Source organism: Neopelma chrysocephalum, unplaced genomic scaffold (genome assembly GCF_003984885.1).
Source record: "Neopelma chrysocephalum unplaced genomic scaffold, ASM398488v2 Primary Assembly neopelma1_81, whole genome shotgun sequence".
NCBI classification, from domain to species: Eukaryota; Metazoa; Chordata; class Aves; order Passeriformes; family Pipridae; genus Neopelma; species Neopelma chrysocephalum.
In genome coordinates this window covers 3,858,459-3,877,253 of record NW_020897743.1, presented here as the reverse complement: position 1 = coordinate 3,877,253, position 18,795 = coordinate 3,858,459, and the positions used below count along the sequence as shown (strand labels likewise).

At 51.5% G+C, this 18,795-nt stretch overlaps 3 protein-coding genes across 10 annotated transcripts; 2 read left to right on the top strand and 1 right to left on the bottom strand.

The window, feature by feature from the left end:
• Window positions 1–48: 48 nt before the first annotated feature.
• On the top strand, window positions 49–8,333 carry CMC4 (C-X9-C motif containing 4). Of its 7 annotated transcripts, XM_027690592.1 has the most exons (4): window positions 49–95; window positions 364–418; window positions 5,308–5,375; window positions 6,888–8,333. In XM_027690592.1, exons 3-4 carry the CDS (start codon window positions 5,318–5,320, stop codon window positions 7,055–7,057), a joined length of 228 nt encoding a protein of 75 aa, XP_027546393.1. In that variant the 5' UTR covers window positions 49–95; window positions 364–418; window positions 5,308–5,317; the 3' UTR covers window positions 7,058–8,333. The 7 variants fall into 7 exon arrangements, with proteins under 7 accessions (XP_027546393.1, XP_027546396.1, XP_027546395.1 ...); XM_027690595.1 differs by lacking the exon at window positions 364–418 and having other exon boundaries at window positions 72–95; XM_027690594.1 differs by lacking the exon at window positions 49–95 and having other exon boundaries at window positions 364–437.
• Window positions 3,492–5,360, top strand: MTCP1 (mature T cell proliferation 1). Of its 2 annotated transcripts, none has more exons than XM_027690589.1 (4): window positions 3,492–3,627; window positions 3,734–3,904; window positions 4,058–4,109; window positions 5,308–5,360. In XM_027690589.1, the coding sequence occupies exons 1-3, from the start codon at window positions 3,520–3,522 to the stop codon at window positions 4,103–4,105; spliced, it is 327 nt and encodes a 108-aa protein (XP_027546390.1). In that variant the 5' UTR covers window positions 3,492–3,519; the 3' UTR covers window positions 4,106–4,109; window positions 5,308–5,360. The 2 variants fall into 2 exon arrangements, with proteins under 2 accessions (XP_027546390.1, XP_027546389.1); XM_027690588.1 differs by lacking the exon at window positions 5,308–5,360 and adding an exon at window positions 4,191–4,250.
• A 3,548-nt stretch (window positions 8,334–11,881) lies between the features above and the next one.
• FUNDC2 (FUN14 domain containing 2) lies at window positions 11,882–16,321 on the bottom strand. Its single transcript, XM_027690486.1, has 5 exons — window positions 16,263–16,321; window positions 15,693–15,843; window positions 14,289–14,364; window positions 13,034–13,168; window positions 11,882–12,163 (listed from the first exon to the last, which is right to left on the bottom strand). The coding sequence occupies exons 1-5, from the start codon at window positions 16,279–16,281 to the stop codon at window positions 12,086–12,088; spliced, it is 459 nt and encodes a 152-aa protein (XP_027546287.1). The 5' UTR covers window positions 16,282–16,321; the 3' UTR covers window positions 11,882–12,085.
• Between the last annotated feature and the right edge of the window lie 2,474 nt (window positions 16,322–18,795).

The following is an 18,795-nucleotide window of genomic DNA, read 5'->3' as shown; positions in this document are numbered from 1 at the left end:
CCCCCCCGGGGGCGTGCGGGGAGGCGGCGGGGTGTCGGGGCGGGGGAAGGCTTAGCGCGGCGCACGCGGCGGCGGCGGTCACGGCGCGGGTGCAGGTAGGTCATGGCGGGCCCGGCCCGGCGCCCGCCGCACACCCACCCGGGGCCGCCGCACAGCCCCGCCGGCACGGCCCGGCGCGGGCAGGGGCGCGGGGGCTCTGCCGATGTGTTGCGCCACCGCCCCCGCCCCCCTCCGGCCCTCCTTGTCCGCACCGCCCCCCGCGCCTGCTCCCCGGCCCGGCCCCTGCGCCCCTCGCCCTCCCCGTGCCTTTCCCTGGCTCCCCCCGCATTATGTCATCCTCTTTTTGTCTCCCTGTCTCTTCAGATCCCACCAAAGCTCGACCTGCCCTCGCCGCGCGGCTGGACAGCCCGGCTGGTCGGTGAGCATCCGTACCCTCAGTAGGTCGGGCGGAGCGCAGTGGGGGCAGAGGGGCTCGCCCCGGGCAGAGTAGAGTGCAGACCCCCAGCAAGAAGCTTTAGAGAGTGCCCACATCAGTAAACAGCTCACCAGATGCCTGACTTGTTGCCAGAGCCGGGCTGGGTGTTTCAGGAGAGCCCAGCACCTTTGGAGCTCCCCAGGGGAGCTCTCACACCCCACCAGAAGGCCGGGCTGGGCAGCCTTGCTCTGGGAGCTGTAACTGTGTCAGCAGCACCTCTCCTTGCTGCCCAAATGGCAGCTGAACCCTTCTAACAGTCTAACCCAGTTGCCTTTTGAAACGGAAGGTGATAAAGGGTGCAGTTTGTTCAGCACACTGAGCTCCAGCTCTAGGGTGGCCCAAGCAGCATCTGGAGCAATTTCTTTCACTGTTTTCATAAAAATATTTTAATGTACCTGATTTAAAAGCAAATAAATTCTCTTCACCACAAGCTGCAGTCCTCCTTCTGGCCATTTTCACATTTATCCATATATTGTGTGGCTCAGAAATCCACCCAGATCCTAGAACAGCATTAATCTTCTAAGACCGATGCTGAGATGGACAGAATACCTGCCAGCATTATTCCTCTCTGCAGGGATCAGGCTTTGAACCTGCCCCAAACAACCCTTTAGACAGCTCAGCCTTCTACAGTTATGTTGATGGGAACATTAAAATCTCTGTCAGAGGATGATGCTGCAGTCCTGCAGATTTCAGCTGATTGGGTTTGTGTTGAATGTGGTGGGTTTTTAACAGATTATGAAGCAAGAAACCCGAGTTTAAAACTTGTTTAAAAGATAAGTAAGCTCATTTCTCCTTCCACCCATGTCTTCCTTCAGGCTTTGTTGCTGCTTTCTGATAAAAGCTGCAGAAAGAGGAGTTTGTGTGTGTCCAGGTGCAGTGTCTAAGTGTGTGCTTGTGGCATCTCCTGTTTCTGTGGTGTGTTTGGGTGCTGCAGATAGGCCTGTCCCACCTCAAACCCCAACTGACGGTTCTGCCTGACCCCAAGATTTTCTCTGTGGCACTAAGTGGGCCAGACTGGGCCTTTGAACTTTGAACTCAGAGCTGTGGAGTTCTGGGGAAAACTGGGGCAAATCAGGTGGGGCAAAGGGCGAACCACAAATTAACCTCTGCCCATTCTGCACAGTGTCCTCTGCACGAGAGCTCGTTCTGTCCGTCCTGGGTCTGTCACCGCTGCCATCTTCATACACAGTGAACACAAACATGCATGTTGTGCTTTATCCCCCCTGCCTGTAGTTCAGCCAGGCTGAACCAGGTTAGTATTTGGATAGGAGACCTTCCAGGAGAGTTTACTTGCAGTAGGAAGCACAGTTCACTTACTGAGTCATGTTTTTCTTGAGCCTTATGGTCCTGGGGATGATGAGCTGTCGAAATTCCAGCAATAAAAGCAAGTTCTTGAGCATTTTTGGTCATGATGGAACTTTTGGCAGCTTGCTGCAGAGTAGGAGAGTATCCTGGCCAAATTCCACCCGGGGTGATTACATTCAGCTGACTGAAAATGAGCAGTGGCAATTGCTGTGTTTCACTGTTGGGCAGAGTGATTTCCACACAGGGATTTAAATTTGTAAAGTGACTTCAGGTAAAGCAGAAAGGAAAAGACTTAAAGAAATGTCCCTTTAACCCTCAGAGCTGATTCCTGAAGGCCTTGTGAGGCTTCTCAGCCTGCTATCACATTTCTTTAAATGCCAGTGGTCCAGCTACTGGGGCATTGCTTGGAATGGCTGCCCCACGTCACAGGATGGTTTTCAGAACAGTGGTGCTTTGTAGAGTGCACATTCACATCCCCACACACCAAGCAAGGAAACAAAACAGAATGGGAGAAAAAAGAAACCATAAAAGAACATTCAAAGTTTTCTTTGTTAGGAATGAAAATACTGTGACAGTGCTGTTCAGGCTGATCCGTGGTTGGTGTTTTGTTCTCAAGAAAGCTGAGTGCTCCTTTGATTCCAAAAAATAGAGAAACACTGATGTGAGATATGGAAAGCAACATGGACTTGTATTTCCTGTTATATATGTACTCCAATGTATAACATTTTTTTTTTCTCTCCCTGACTTTCCCTCCTTTATTTTGTACCCAGATTTTCTTGCTCCTGTCTGAAATATGCCTTATAACCTTACAAGTTTTCAGAAGACCACTGTGTTTCACGGGGATAAGGAATATTGCATCTGCTTCATAGCAGGAGGATGTTGTATGTGTTACAGCTTAACTTTGTTCTACTTTAAACCTAGATAAAGGATGAAGACTGTACCATTTTGATTACCTCCTCTAGGGCTCAAAAGAGAACCATTTCCCCCGCCCTCCATTTGCTAATGGCTCAGCTTGACCTCACTGGCACACAGATAAACGTGCTGCTAAACAAAAAATCCAGTAGCAGGAACCACCTCAATGCCCAAAGCTCCTCTGCCCCTGCTGGTGTTGGAGGCTCTCTGTGACCAGCTAAAAGCCGAATGACAAGAGTCTCCAGAGCTGCTCCTGTGAAGTTTGTGTGTGACTGGACAGTGCTGGCACCCCTGTGAGAGATGAGACCAAGACCCTGCACGGTGACGGCTCTGCGAGCCCCAGCTGCGAGAGTCGTGCACACCGAGCTCCATGCTTTGTCTCCAGAGTGATCTTCGTCCTTAAGCTCATCCCACCTCTTGTCACAAGATTTGCTTTTGGAATCTAGACCACCACTATTTTGCCCCCCTCCCCATTTTGCACAAAGACTGTTAATAGGACTGTTAGTGGAATGAGCAAAGCCAGTATGCACAGGGTCTAACTCCGTACCAATAGCACCTTTTGCCCCAGAATGCCTTACAAATGCCACACAGCACCCGTGCCCCGGTGTACAACTTGGCCTGACATTTCTCTTGGCTTAGGCACCACCTCAGCCTCCCCAGCTGACTTTTAGGGACGTTTCAGGCCGTAGCATCTCCTCCAGCGAGCCAGGCACCGGCTGCGTGTCAGGTCCGGGAGCTCTCCCCGTGGATGTGCTCGGAGCTGACGAGGCCATGCGCGCATCCCGCGGGCTGGGGCCGTCCCGCTGAGCTCCTGCAGTGCCCGAGGGATGGCAGAAGGGGGGGAGGCCGGCGCTCCTCCCGTCCGGCTCTGGGTGCGGCGCGTGGGGGTTTACTGCGATGAGCACCGCAAAACCTGGCTCGTGGCTGCGGAAGAGGCAAGTGTGTGCTTTGAGCTTCCCGGTGGTTGTGGCATTGCTGTCTCAGGTGCCTCTGCTGCACTGCTGGTAACTGATTGTTGCTCTGTTTGTTGCTTTCCCCCAGGAGGAAGGTATGCTGAGGGCTCGGATCCAAAGAGTTCAGGTTCCCCTGGGTGAGGCGCTGCGACCCAGCCAGCTCCCCCCATCCCGGCTGCCTCACATGTGGCAGCTGTCCCAGGGTGAGCAGTACAGGGATAGTAACTCTCGCGTTTGGGAGATAGAGCACCATCTCATGGTAAGGATGGTGGCAACAATAGACCATAGTCATGCCTGTTTGTGAAGTCGTTTGAGATCCCTGAGGGACGGCAAAGGACTGTTGTTTTGTTGAAGTCCATTAGCTCAAGCACAGTTACTGTAGACGTATTGAACTTTTCCTTGTCACTTACAGCTTGGTGGTGTTGAAGAACTGCTGCTTAAACTCGTGCCTGGGGATTAATCTGGTATGTGCAGACATTACCCCTGCTTTGTACTGTGCACTGTTTACTCCCAGTCTTTCTTTAATATGAATTTTTGTCTTTCAGGAGCAGTGGCTCTAGGAAGATGCCATTGTCTGTTTTGTACAATAAAAGATTCTCTCTCCACTGAAATGCAGCCACCTCTGAGGTGGAAGCAGTTAAACAACACACAGCAACATCACACAAGAGTTTAGGACAGGCAGTGAAGAGGAGTATTGTGACCAAGTGAAACGTCAGGGGGAGTTCTAGGTAGGCAGAATGTAATTGCCCCAAGTGGAGTTTGGCCAGGATGCTGGAAATAATGCCCCAGTGATACTGAAAAGTGCTGTGGGCTGGTGACCTGTCAGAAATTGGAAAGGCAGCAGCTCCCTGGCTCTGAGCAGAGGCTGAACTGTGGCTCAGAGGGAGCTGAACTCCCACCACCACTTCCAGTGAGATTGGTGCTTTCCTGTTGAGGTCTCCCATTCAACTGCTCGTACCACCAGCTTTTGCTTGGCTTTGTATCTGTCACAGAGGATCACAGTTACAGGTGTCACAGCTACAGAAAGTCAAATTGAGTGTCTGTAATCCTGCTTTCTAGGGATTTGAACAAGGTGGAGCTGCCCTCCAATCTGGTGGTGGGGTTTTTTGGACAGAGGGAGGGAATTTCCTGGAACAAACCAAAAAAAGCCCTCCTTGTTGGCTTTATGGGGCATATACATCTAAGTTTTGTTGGTTGGTTGTTTTTTTAAATGCCTTCTCCAGCTGTTGTTCCATGACTAACACCGAATCCTTGGTTGTGTAGAGCTCACAGAGAAGGCCTTCCCTTAAATATGTGGTTTAGTGTAAGGTCTAGAGACACAGAACTGTTAAAAACCAGTCAGCCATGTTAATTTGAATCTTTGCTGGAATCTTGGTGCATCCAAGTGGAAAAAGACACATTGTGACCAGAGAAAAGAAAAAGGCCTTTAAATGTAGCAACATAAAACTTCCCATATTCATTGTCCACATTATCATCTTTTAGCCTGACACAGAGAGTTCTTGTGTATGTTGGCTGTCATCTGCAAGCAGCAATAGATGTTTTCTGAATGGTGACCGTGGGGGAAATTGGGACCTCTTGAAAGCTTTGGCTTTAAGACACTGTCTTCCCCCCACCCCCTGAAAAGCACCTTGTTTCTACAGTAACATTTTCCTATCATTTTAGTTCTCTGAACATGTCCAAGAAGGATCCGTGCCAGAAACAAGCCTGTGAAATACAGAAATGCTTGCAAGGTACCAAGTGTCATTTTGTCTTTGGTGTCCTGATTTTTGGTGGAACTTAATTCTTTTAACTTAACCTTGTTGTCCTTTCACCCTGAGAAGGAAGGAGAGATGAGGCAGGAGGCTGGTGATGCCACAGCTAGAATAAGCCAGGCCAGCTCCACAGCAACTCATTTGTGCCTTTAATTTATTTGCAGATTACACTCAGGTTAACTAAAATAGAGCAGGGAGTGAGGAGGGGGTCCTGCTGGGGAAGCAGAGGGGTGGCTTTGCAGGCTGCAGCAAACACAGTGTTTGCAATCTGTGCAGGCAACACAACAACCCAAGAGTTTTGCCTGTGTAGGTTTGTGTACAGTTTTGATTTGAGTGGTTCAGTGGTAGCAGAGAAGCTCTTTTGGCTCTACACACTCCACTGTCACCACTTCTCTAGGTGACAGTTTTGAGTGCTGCTGTTTATGTGTTACTGTGCTGGGGAGTTGTCTGTCATGCACAGATGAAGCAGCTGAGTTGACAGAGAGCAAAGCAATTTTTCCCTGCAAAAATTAATGTGATAGAAGATGTGTACAGATCCTTAACTGAGCAATACTGGTGTACACAGTGCAGAGGATGGAGGGCAGAAGCCCCACCTTTGGGAGATGCTCCTCAAAGGCTGGTTTTGGAGTGAATCACTGATCCAAAAGATCTTGCCTGCTTCCTCTGTGAGACTCAATGCCCACTGTAAATCTCTTTTGTGTTTTGCTATCCACTGTATGACTAACGTGTTGCCTTTTCAGGACTGCATCCCTGACAGATGACAGGGTGTGTCTGTATGTAGCCACAGTTTTAGAAACAAAGCTGCAAAGGCAGAGGAGCCTTTAGGAGAGCCTTGGAATACTCATCATAACTGCAGGTTATGGCAGAGAGAGATCAGCTCTCCTCTCCAAGGGCTTGCCCTGCCTCCTGGGCTGCCAGTTTGCACAAAGCAGTAACGTCACCATCACCTTTTTCTCAGGGGTGATCTCTGAGCTTGTGTCACTCACCAATCCAGTGAGGGAATTCATAGCCCAGTGGTCAGAGCAGTCTGCTTTGCTCGTTAACCAGAAGGTGTCCAGCTTCTGGGTTTTGTGGGTTCTCCAGTGGGTGCTGTGTGTCTCACATTATGCTGCTGTTGCTTCTTTTAGTCTTTTAAAAGTCAGTGGTGGGGGTGGGGGGCGAGGCAGCTACGTAGTGGTTGTGGAGCTCATCCAGGGCAGCGTGGGTGGCTCTGCCCGCCCTGTGTTCCCAGGCAGACAGGCAGGTGCTTATTAATTCAAGCCAGACTCAGCCTGCTCACATCCCTGCAGGGCTTCTCTCCGAAGCTTTAGAGAGCTGAACCTAAAGAGAGATTTTTGTAGAGCAGAGAAAACGATGAAATGCCTGTAAGCAGCTCTTGCTTTGTCAGAGAAACCTGCTGCCCAGCAGCTGAGGAGCTGGGCTGGGTGTGTGCCCTCCGGGAACAAAGCCTGTTCCTCTCTGCAGACTCAGTGTCTCCTTCATCTCTTCCAGCGAACAACTACCTGGAGTCCAAGTGTGAAACTGTGCTTCAGGAGATGCGGAAGTGCTGCGCCCGCTACACCCAGGGCAGATCCGTCTGTTGTTCAGGGTTTGAGAGAGAAGAAAGGCAGAGACAGAAGTTAAAGGTGACTTCAGAAGGAATTCCCCCACCACCTCAGTAACACAATGCAGCTCCAGCGGGTGCTGGAGCCATGGACTCACCTGCAGAGCTCGTGTGTGTTTTTTTCAAGCCTTCTTTAGACTTTCAGGAGAGCCAGACTGCTCCTAGAACACACCGTTCGGCACACCAAAAAGTATAACAGTACCAACAGATGGCCTGGTTAACAAACTGTACCTTCTATACGAAAACATCATCTATGTTGCCTCTGCATCACACCTGTGAAAAGTCAACTCAGTGTTTTTAGAATGCTTACCTTACTCTGATCCATCCTTGCTCTTAAAATGGAGAATTGGAACCAAGTTATTCTGGCTCCTGGAGCGAGAGGTACAGGAAATGAGCTCAGAAGAGTGAGTTTAAATGTGACACATGAAACAAGCCCATCTTCACACAACAAAGGTATTGCTGCCATCATGCAGTAGTTCCAGACAACATTTGCCTGTCCAGTGGTTTAAGCTCAAGAGTGGGAATCAGGTCTGATGATTGTTCCTAAGTCTTGCATAGATCATGAGTGACTACAAGTCACTTTGCCTAAGTGCCTCCCTTTGCCACTGGGCAGACTTGTTTATTTTATATTTGAATTGCCTACACGCTGCTATTTGCATGACAAAGATGTTACAGGAACATTATTTCAGGGATTGCTACAGGGATAGGATATTTTTTTAAAAAAGCAATATTCATTTGAAAGATCTGACTGTTGATACAAAATTTATAAATTATGTCTAATTGAACACCTTTTAAGCAATATGTTATGAACCCAGTCTAGTTCAACCTGCTGAAACCCAAAGGCCTATCACAGAGCCCTGGGCTAGATCCAAGAACTGACTTAGGCGCTGCTTACTGAACAAGCAGTTGTAGGCACTGGTTTTCCACACAGCATTCCAGACTCACCCACAATCCGGCTGTGTCTGGACCCCAGGAGAGATGGCTTTTCCAGAAGCTCTCGCCCATGCAGCAGAAATTTCCTGTGACCTGTAGGAAGAGCTCAGTAGACAGGTTCCTGCACCACCCTTCAGAGCTGTCTCGCTGTCCCCTGTAGCAGGAGTCCAGGCACCTCAATATCAGGCTCCACACCCACTAGGCCCTAACTCTGTCATTAGATCTAGCCGTCAAGGACTTTGTGCTGTGAGCAACTACAACTTACTTATGAAATACAGCTTCTATAAACAGACCACTGAGGTCTAGGCACAATAGTTGTGTGTATTGAAGCCTAGAAGAGCAAACCATCTGTATTCACTGACTCTGAAATACCATGATACAAAATAAACGACTGGAACAAATTGTGGTCTCGGCTTGGTTGGTTTGTTGGGCAGTGTGGCTGCCAGAGCCACATGTGATATCATCATGTTTAAATAGAAGCTGCTTGATATTTTCATAACTGGGGCCTAAGATCAGAATAATTTAGGGCTAGTCTTCCCTTCCCACTGCCCTCCCCCCCAAAAAAATAATCCCTTAAGACCAAACAGGGGGGTTTGGTACCCTTGAAAAATAGGGGAAAATTATGACAATGTTGTGAAGCAGCTCAAATGCTGACAAGTAGCTAATTTTTTCATTTTGCCCTACCTGAGCAGAACAGTGAAAAGAAAGTCACTAATACAAATATATATTTAGGCTTCTGTTGCACCCATGAAGAAGAAAAAGCCTTCTCTCCATGCCCATTTTCTAGTTGGGTGGAATAAACTTGCTCAGCAGAGGTTCTGAACCCAGGCTGGCAACAGAATCACCTCCTGCCCTAGAAGCATCCCACTTCTTGGGAATATAGGTGATTGGTGCCAGGATGATCAAGGAGAGGAATTTATTAAGGCAGCCCATGGTTACCCATATAGAAGGAAGGGTGGCGGCTTCATTTATGTTGGAAAAGACCTTTAAGATCGAGTCCAACTCTTCCCCCAGCACTGCCAAGCCCATCACTAAACCATGTCCCTGAGCACCACATGTGCACACCTCTTAAATCCCTCCAGAGATGGTGACTCCACCCTGCTCTGTTGTGCAGCCTGTGCCAGGGCTGGACAACCCTTCCAGTGAAGAAATTTTCCCCAATATCCAATCTAAACCTCTCCTGGCACAACTTGAGGCCATTCCCTCTTGTCTTGTCACTTGTTACCTGGGAGACTGACCCCCACCTGGCTTCACTCTCCTGTAAGGGGGCCCTGTGGCCACAATATTTGTGGCACAAGCCAGGATGCTGTTGGCCACCTTGGCCACCTGGGCACGTCCCAGACTCCTGCTACTGGACTGGCTACAGCTGCTCCCCTGAGTCAAGCACAACACACAGAGTGAGACAAAAACATGCTGGCTCCCAATAATCCAACAGACCTCACACAGAAGCTATTAGAGCAAAACTGTTTTAATAAAATATCACTTCAACAAGCATTTACATACAATATATAAAACCACTTTAAAAGCTTAATGTGTTTGAAATCTGCTCGCACTGTAACGGATGTCAGAAGTTGTTTAAACAAGACTAGAAGGAGCAGGAGTGGGGAGGGGAGGGACACCTCATCTTGGCACCTGCAACAATGAAAATGCATCCCCACAGAGGCTGATTCAGCGTCAAAGCTTTTGAGTGTGAGCCCACAGCATCAAACGGTGCCAGCCACGAGCCCAACACCGGCGCAGCAGAAAGATTTGCCACATCCCGATGTCCTTGTCCACTCCCTGCCTACATTCACAGCAAACTCAACGAGAACTTGCTACTTGTTTCTCCTTCCAGCAGCAATTGAGGCGTTTTAGCTCCCTCTCTGGGCCATTTCTCTCCATAGCAGCAAACTGGGACTCCAGAACCCTTCCCTAGGGCTGGGCAGAAACAGCGACTTATTTGAGCCTGGAAAACATTCCTAAAGTCTGTTAGTGATTTGCTGCGAGCTTTGTGGACATCAGTGCATCTCAGAAGAAGCTGTGCTATGCAGCTCACCCAGCTAAAGGGCAGCAGTGCTGTTTCCCTACAGGAACAAGGGATACCCTGCAAGACAAATGTATCCATTCATGAACATTCATTTCCACAGGTACTACAGAAAAAAAAACAAAACAAAACAAACCCCAAAAACCACCACCATCATCTGTCACTCCACTGCCAAACACCAATCTACTGGAGACCTACTGGCTGCATCACATCATCCCTGCAGTCCTGGATGGCTTTTAGGAAGGCCATGGTTAAAAGGATGTGAGCCCAGATGCTCCCTCATTCTCCTTGGCCACGTGTGGCAGAACAGGAGCAAAGACACAGCTTGTGTCTCTTGGTTATCTGCAGCCTCTTTTCATATTCTGAAGGAGAGAAAACCTCAGTTTAATCACTGTGTTGCTACCCTGACACTTCAATCAACAGAGCTGAAACAAAATTAACAAATGCAAGTGCTCATTCCAAAACCTCTGGTGGAAGAACCCACCGTTGCAGCTCTTCCAGCAGCTCTCAGGGGAAGATCCCATTTCCAGCCATACTGAGAGCACCAGCAGCAGATCAAAAACGCATCACAGAGCACTGGAAATGGGGTGCAGCTGCTGAGCCAGGTGTTGCAAACCAATCACCCCCAAGTGTCACTGTTCCCAGCGTGTTTCCCATTGAAGGATGGGCTGACTTTCCCATAAAACCCCACGTTCTGGGCCAGAACTCCCACATGTACCTGCTGGAGGACATCACCGTGCTGGCCTGCAAATCTCCATGCTTGCAGAATACCTCGGAGGGATTTCTGTTTGTAATTTTCTCCTGTAGAAATTCTAGTAGAGTTCTGCTCTGCACACAGCTGCACTGGGCCAGGCTGTCCAAAAACAGCTGAACTCTGCACCTGGCTGCCTCATCACCTGCAGCTGATGGGATTAAGCAAGCAGCCTTTCTTGTGGAAATGGCAAACACAAAGAAGAAAGGAACATAACCAAGGCAGAAAGTATGTAAATAAGCCACTCCCACAAGACTACAACCTGGTTTTCCCAATAGTTTTGTCATTTCAGTTGCTTGCAGAGGTGAGGGAGATGGAGTGTGTGCTCTGCAGAGACAGGTAAAGGACTCAACTCCAGATTTCACATCATCCTCCTGCTCCAGTAGAGCTGGCAACCCTGGCCCAGTACAACGTACCCCGAGCAGGGATGCATTTCCTGTCTACCATCCTGCCTCACATGGTTACACCATTGCTCTTCAATGCCAAAGTGACCAGCGAAGGTCATGGCAGACACAGAAACACCAGTCAGAGGCCCAGGGTGATTTCCAGTAAGTGGCACAGCTGAAATACCAGCCTGACACAGACACGGGCCTGCTGGAAGGAGAGACCCTCAAAGGCTGAGCAGTCAGGTGGCAAATGAGAAGGTGCTCTACAGCACAGGGAGCTTGGTGGCTTTCAGAATGCATGATGAGGAAAGGGCCTGGAGACTCAGTTTCCATCAGCAGTGCAGTGCTGCAATTCCAGTACAGGGAAATTTAACAGCAGAGAGGAAGCAGAACAGCCATCTGTGCAGTGCAATGGCAGGGGGAGGGCAGGAGAATCCTTATTCACCTGCCCTGGACACAGCTCAGGCTGTGCCCTGACACTTCTGCATTCGCCCCAGGACAGCCAACCACATTTTGGATTGCACAGACCACCTGTGTGAAGAGGAAAGCACAGGTTTTCCAGGTACCAGGGAAGGAATACTGAAAGCTAAAGGGTGAACAGCTGACAGCTGTTGTACACATATACTGGCAGACAAATGTACGTGTAAGAGTCCTGAGCGCCTGTGGAAAGCACATTTAAAAGATTTCTCTGCCACTACAAGTTTATGAGACTGCAACTCATCAGAAAATTTGGGACTGGGCATATTCGGTGGGGAAAGGAATCATAATGATACACTGGGAGTCAGAAGCTTTCAGACTGATCCCAGCACACTGACAGCCCAGACTGATGAAAAATGTGGAAATCAGAAGCAGCACTGTAAGAAATAAGGGCTGGAACCTGTGAGCAGAAGGGACTGACTCTGTTGGCAACATCCTTTGACTTCTAAGTGAGAGATAACAGCAGTACAGGAGGGGAGGGGAGGTTGGGCACAAAAGGAGAGTCGAGTGCAGCTTCTACGATGCCATTCCGATCAAGAACCCTCCAGCAAACCCTCCAGTCAGGATAACATTCTTCTTCAGAAATATGATCACCTAAGCAGGGGAGAGAAGAGGCAACAATGTTCAACAACAGCAGGTCACCCACCTACCCTCCCCATAAAAAGAAATCCCTCAGGCTCTTCCTATTCTTCAAGGCAAGTGAGATGCCACTGCTCAGGTTTGGGGAAGTATCCAACCTAATGATCTCCCCTCCCCTCTCACCAGCAGCCTCACCAGTGCCCAGCACAGGGGACAGTCATGTGCCCTGGTCCTGCTGCCACACTGTTGCTGGCACAGGCCAGGTGCCCTTGGCCTCCTTGCCCCCCTGGGCACACACTGGCTCATGTTCAGGTGCTGTGCACCAGCACCCCCAGCTCCTTTCCCCACGGGCACTTTCCAGCCACTCTGCCCCAGCCTGGAGCTGCAGGGGGTTGTTGTGACCCAAGGGCAGGACCTGACACTTGTCCTGGTTGAACCTCATCCAGCCTCAGCCCATGGATCCAGCCTGTCCAGATCCCTCTGCAGAGCCTTCCTGCCCTCCAGCAGATCAACACTCCTGCCCAACCTGGTGTCATCTGCAAACTGACTGAGGGTGCCCTCAATCCCCTCGTCCAGATCATTGATAAAGGTGTTAAACAGGACTGGCCCTGGGACAGCACTAGTGACCAACCCCAAGTGGATTTAACTCCATTCCCCACCCCTCCCCAGGCCCGGCCATCCAGCCAGTTTCTCCAGGAGAATCCTGTGGGACACAGTGTCAAAGGCTTTACTAAAGTCTAGGTACACAACACCCACAGCCTTTGCCATCTCTCCAGTTCTGCTGCCATGCAGGCATTCCCTCCTTGTATTTGCACAATGGAAGATCCGTAACAGCTCAGGAGTCAATCCTGTTTTCCAGCACAAGCCTTGGGAGAGTTGTCTCACCTCATCCACTCTGCTTTTCACTTCTGGAGGCATTTTATTACCACTGCTGTGAAATTTCAGCTGCTCCTTGGCTTTGTTCATGTCCCGTTGTACCAGATTCCAGTCCACTTTGATGTATCCCGTGTGGTTTGCAATCTAGAATTTTGAGGATTGGAAAGAAAGTTCCTGCATGACCATGGCTAAACAGACCCCTCACCCACTCACCTTCCCTGACCTCCCACACACTAGTCCAGTGGGCACACTAGCTTAAAAAGTGGACAAATGACCACCCCTGGAGCTGTATTAACTCTCCTGCAACATCTGTCTCTCACAGTAGTCCCCAGACAGCAGGGCACACACTGCAGCTTAGCCTGCTTCAGCCTCTATTCTCTAACACAAAGCTGGCATCACCTCCCCCTCACAACTGCCATGGATATCGGTGGGACTCTGCAGTTCTCCTGCTGCTGTGGGTGGACACAGCTATTAATAGCCTCTTCCTCTCAAACTATTTTATCTGCTCAGGGTGATTCAGCAGTGGAAGTCCCCCTGCTCAGAGCAAGCTTTTCCCTTTCAGCAGATCAAGCAGAGACACACACAAAACTTACCTGTTTGCCTGAGGAGCAAACAGGTAAGTGCTGAACAGGGCCTAAGAGGTGCTCTGCCTGCTGCAAGATGTATGAGCCAGATGCCCACATCCAAACAGATTCCCTCAGTGCCAGGGTTATTAGAAATCAGGAGAAGTGGCTGAGGACAGAGAGAGACCCCTGTTTTCTCTCCTCTTCCCTGGTGCTTTACAGAGAGCCCCATCTGTGCTGGCCAGACTCCTGAAGTAGCCAGGTTGAAGGAAGCATGTCACAGATACGGATAAATCCTTGACATCCAGGGCTGTTCCTGCAGGGACATCATGTCCACAGGCACAGGGCTCAGTACATTAGCCAGTTCTGAGCAGACAGTCCTGCAGCAGCACCACAGTTCACTGCAGCTGAGGTTCACTGCTCCACTCAGGTGCCCCTGCAGTAACAGCCCCCTCGTCCCCTTGGCCTGAGGATGGATCCCTCAGTGGATCTGCACCTTTTAGCAATCCTGAAGTTTATGCACATTGATCCTGCTTTGCTGCTGTATCCATGTGGTCTGGGGAACACTCCTTTGACATCCACAGCCACACAAAGCTCCCGGCAGAGTGGTCCCACATGTCCCGATAGGCAGTGATTCCTAGACAGCCCTTCATCCTCACCAGCACAGTTCCTGGAAAGCCTGGACTGCTGTTCATACACACCTGAAGTAGGAAAAAGCCACCTCCCACCGCTGTCGCTGCCAGCTTTCCGACTTTCTGGAAGACGAATCCAGTACACCTGCAAATCAACCAGGATCCAGTCAGGAGAATGAGACACCAAACACACACTCCTCATCATGCTTCCCACAAGCAAGGCTGCCTTTGGCAGGAGTTACCCAAGACTTGGAGACAGATGAACAGCAGAAGAAACCCATGTGCAGTCAGAGAGAAGGATTTGCACCCAGCCAAAAATTGATGCTTTATAGCTTTTCCCTTCCTGCTGTCACAATTCAGCCTTTTGCAGTCTGATTTTTATCTCCTCAACACCACCCTTCTCCTAGAAGAGAGACATGTTTCTAATCAGAAACATGTGATTTCACCAAAATCAGCAAGTGATTTCTGGTTTTGTTTTGGGTTTTGTTTTTAACCAGTATCATCTCTGAAGGGAAATTAGGCAGCACACGTGCTGCTCCATGACAGAGCACGGGGAGCAGATCACTAGAAAAGCTTCTCTGTTGCCCAAACAACTGCTTGCTTTTCCTTTTCATTTCTTAGAAGAGGAGAATGCTGGAACAAGCAGACAGCAGTGGTCTAAAGCCATACTGGTCTCCAAAATGGGTCACATGCTCCCAACATGAAAGGCATTACCGCAGCTACCAGAACTCAAGCCAGCACCACCCCATTGCTCAGTCATGCAGCAAAGGGCTGGGGTGTTGTATCACCCAAACTAGACTTCGTTTGGAACACAGTTCCCTTATCAACACTGCAAACACCACAGGCACCTGCCTTTACCCACTCTGGAATACACGTAGGGAAGGTACAAGGGAGAGGTGGCCAGCTCTCACTTCCATCAGAAAATGAAGTTAAACAGTTACCCTGGTGCCAGGTGAAGATAACGGGCATGGTAACAAGGAAAGCAGTGTGAGTACACAAAGTTTTCAACTCAAACAATGGTGTGGGAATGAGGTTGCAAATAGAGCCACACTCCATCAGCCCTAGAACTTGTTGCAAGTGACATGAAACCCTGGGAACCATGACCTCAGGGAGGTTTTAATGCAGATGCCTGAAGCACCTCCAGATAAGAAGGCATCCTTGTTCCAAGGGGTTCATATCTGCCTGTCCTAAATTCAACACCACCACCCTATGCCAGAATTTAGAAAAAAAAATAAAGACTGGTGCAATTTTCCTCCTGAGGAGACAGTCTCAGGTCTTCAGCTCCAAGTTAGAGACAGCTTTTCAGACGTCCCCCAGCTCAGCAGACCATGCCAGGGGACAGCAGGCTGAGCAAGCTGGACACCTGCCTCCTCTGAATGACTGCCAGATGGCCCCCTTGCACCTGTCAGCGTGTTCCCAAGAGCCCAGCCAGTGCCTGCCTGGAGCAGCAAGGGCAACCCCAGCACATCTTACCATCCCGTGAGCCCTCCGATCAGCAGCTGCGTGGCCACATTGTATTTCTCAGCGCTCGACCCCGAGCTGGGGCCGAAGATCTTGCGCCACCAGGGCCGGTTCTTGGTGTACTCCGCCAGGTCCAGCACGTTGAACGAGTCGTCCTTCGCACCTGCGGGCAGCTGGAGAGGCTCAGTGCCGGCACCACCGTGCCACGGCCCCCTGCAGCCGCCCCGGGGCACGGGACCCGCGTCCAGCCACAGCTCACGGGGCCTGGCACTGCCCCGGGCTTTGGGGACTCCCGGGTCCCTCAGCCGCCGTCCCCGGGGTCCCTCAGCCCCCGTCCCCGGGATCCCTCACCCCCGAAGGGCGCGGCCGGTGCTGGGGGCGCTGTGCCGGGAGCCCCCCCGGGCCCTCAGGCGGGGCCAGGCCCGGCACCGGTACCGCCGCGCGGTGCCACCGGGGACGGCCCGGTGCCCCCGCGCTGGGGGAGCCCCGGGGACCCGCTGCCAGGAGGAGAGGGAGTGGGGGGACCCACCGCCCCACGCCACCCGCGGCTATTCCATTCCCGGCCATCCCGGCCCGTCCCACCTCCGCCCGGCACCGCCATGACGCCGCCGCGCTCCGCGCAGGCGCGGCCACGGGCACGGGCACGGGCAGGGAGCGCGCGGCACCGGGAGCGCGCGGGCAGGGCGGCGGGAGCGCGCGTGGGGGGGCAGCCCGGCCGTGGCCGTGCACGGGAGCGCGCCCCGGCCTCGGCTGTGACCCCGCCGGTGCCCCTGGGTGTTCCCCCCAAAGGGTATCTCCTCTGCCGCCGCAGCAGCATCACCTGCCCCGGAGCGGCTCCGAGGGGCCCCTTGGAAAGTGAAAAAAAAAAAAAATGGTTTCTTGTCGGTGAAATCATAGAATCAACCGGGTTGGAAAAGACCTCCGAGGTCATCCGGTCCAACCCTTGATCCAACACCGATTTCTGAGCCGTTACCCCACTTGAGCTCTTGTGGAACAAAAGCCACCTCCTTCCCAGCTGGAGACGCAGCTGCCCAGGGAGTAGAAGAGACAGAAAACCTGAGACACAACAGGCAAAAAAAAAAAAAAAAAAAGAAAAGATCCTCGTGGAGAGAGTGTAACCCCACTCCTGTGAGGTTAACGGGAACCAGTACGTGAGTGGGAGCAGGAGTGCAGGCAGCATGGGACGGATGGGGGAGCAGATACTGGTCTAGGAACCAAGAACACTGTTCTAGGAACGAACAGCAGCACCCACTGCACTGACGTTCCACTAGCGAACATCCCACTGACAGGCAGGTGGGGACATGTCAGGAATTGCGGCAATATTGCACGTATTTCCTGCACTGTCCTGATTAGGCTGGAGCAGTGTGTGCACACTCAGACCCCAGTGGTGGGGCAGCACGTCCCTGGACACACAGACGTGATGTCCTGCACACACGCAGCCCATGGGGCCGGTGGCTGCTGCCCACTTACCAGGGCAAAAGCGGCCAACTAAAATAACTGCCATGACAGGGGAAAAATGGACAAGCTGAATGTGGTGCAGGGACACCTTTGGTCACTCCCTGTGGAAGCATCCTCAGACTCAAGGCTCTGCCCCAGTGACTGGCTCTTGCTGGATCATGTGGGCTCCAGCTTGGCATGCTCTGCTGAGGGGGAGCCGAGCTCCCTTTGAATGTCCAGCTGTCCTTGGCATGCTCTGCTGCACACTGGCTCTCGTGTGCCTGCACAAAGCTACTCTGTCTGCAGCTAAGGCCAGGATCTGGGGCCCCTCCACAGGTTACTTCCAAGTGTCCAGTTTCACACCTGGATTCCCTTTCTCACAGCCTTGAGTATCTCAATAATATTATTTTCTTTCTGGTCCCCTGGTGTAGACCTCATCTCTCCAGTTTACTCTGATGTCTCTGGGTCAGGAACATGGACCTGCCTCCCTGTAGCAGAAAATGGTTAAACCCAGCAAGTCAGCACTTGCCATTAGTTCCTGACTGTGTCCAGGCCCCTGCCACTGCAGCCTCCAAGGGACACTTTTCCACACAACCCTCTTACCTCCAGTACTGACTACTCTTCTGGTAGTAGTCACCTGCAACAGGGCAGGTGATGCCAAGTACCCTGGGGCATCCCCAAGTGTGACACACCACTTGTTTTGTCCCAAAATGCTTGCTGAAAAAAGTGGGGTGGACTGTCGATGACTAAGAAAAGGATCCCCAGGCTGGGCATGGAGCCAACCACTGGTGCTCGAACTGGAGGAAATGTGCTTCTTGCTGGTTTTTTGCCTCTCCAGGAGCAGGGTGGATGATGTGGGGAAAGCACTTTCTGCCCTGAGTCCTGGTGCTCTCTCTGCCAGCCCCTGGGTGAGCACAAGGAGTGGAGGCAGCCTCTTGGAAGGCTGGAGTTTAGTGTGGGCTGAGGGGGCTCCCCCCGGGCTCACCTTGCTGCTGCTGTGGGAGCTCTGGCCACACACAGATGCCCAGGATGGTTTTCCCCCTTGTACCCGAGGCTGCCATAAGGAGAGTGGTGGGAAGAGAGTGGGTGTCCCCAGTGAAGTGGTGAGAACTGGCCTTTCTGAGGGAGGGGGGCAGAGAGTCCTTGCTGTGGACATGGGTTGCTCCTGCACAGTGAGCCTGTGGGACTGGGATTCTCAAAGTTGTTCCCAGGTTATGCTAGGCTACATGGGGCAGGGGAACATCAGGGAATGTGTTCCTGCATCTGCTGGGATTGCCCCAGACTGGGGGGCTCAGCTTCTCTCTCCTGTCCCATCCCCTACCTGTTCCACCTGCCCCATGCTAAGGATTCATGTCAGAGACCCTACAACTCCCATGCCTCCCCTATCTCCACTGCCTCCCTCCATTTCCAGTCACCAAGACCCGTCACATGGATGCTTCTGCACAAACTGGGACTGTCACCAAAGGGGTCACCACCCCTGGTGCACTCCTGCTCTTCCACAACTTGATTTATGGGACATTTCCATGCCTCACTCTCCCAGTAGATGTTGGGACCATCCGGGGCGTTCTTCCTCATCTTCCTGCCTTCGTGAGCCAAGGGACAACCATGTGCCAGTGCGTGTGCCTGAGCACACGTGTGTGCATCGAGGGGGGAAGGGGATTTCATGGGCTTTTAAAAA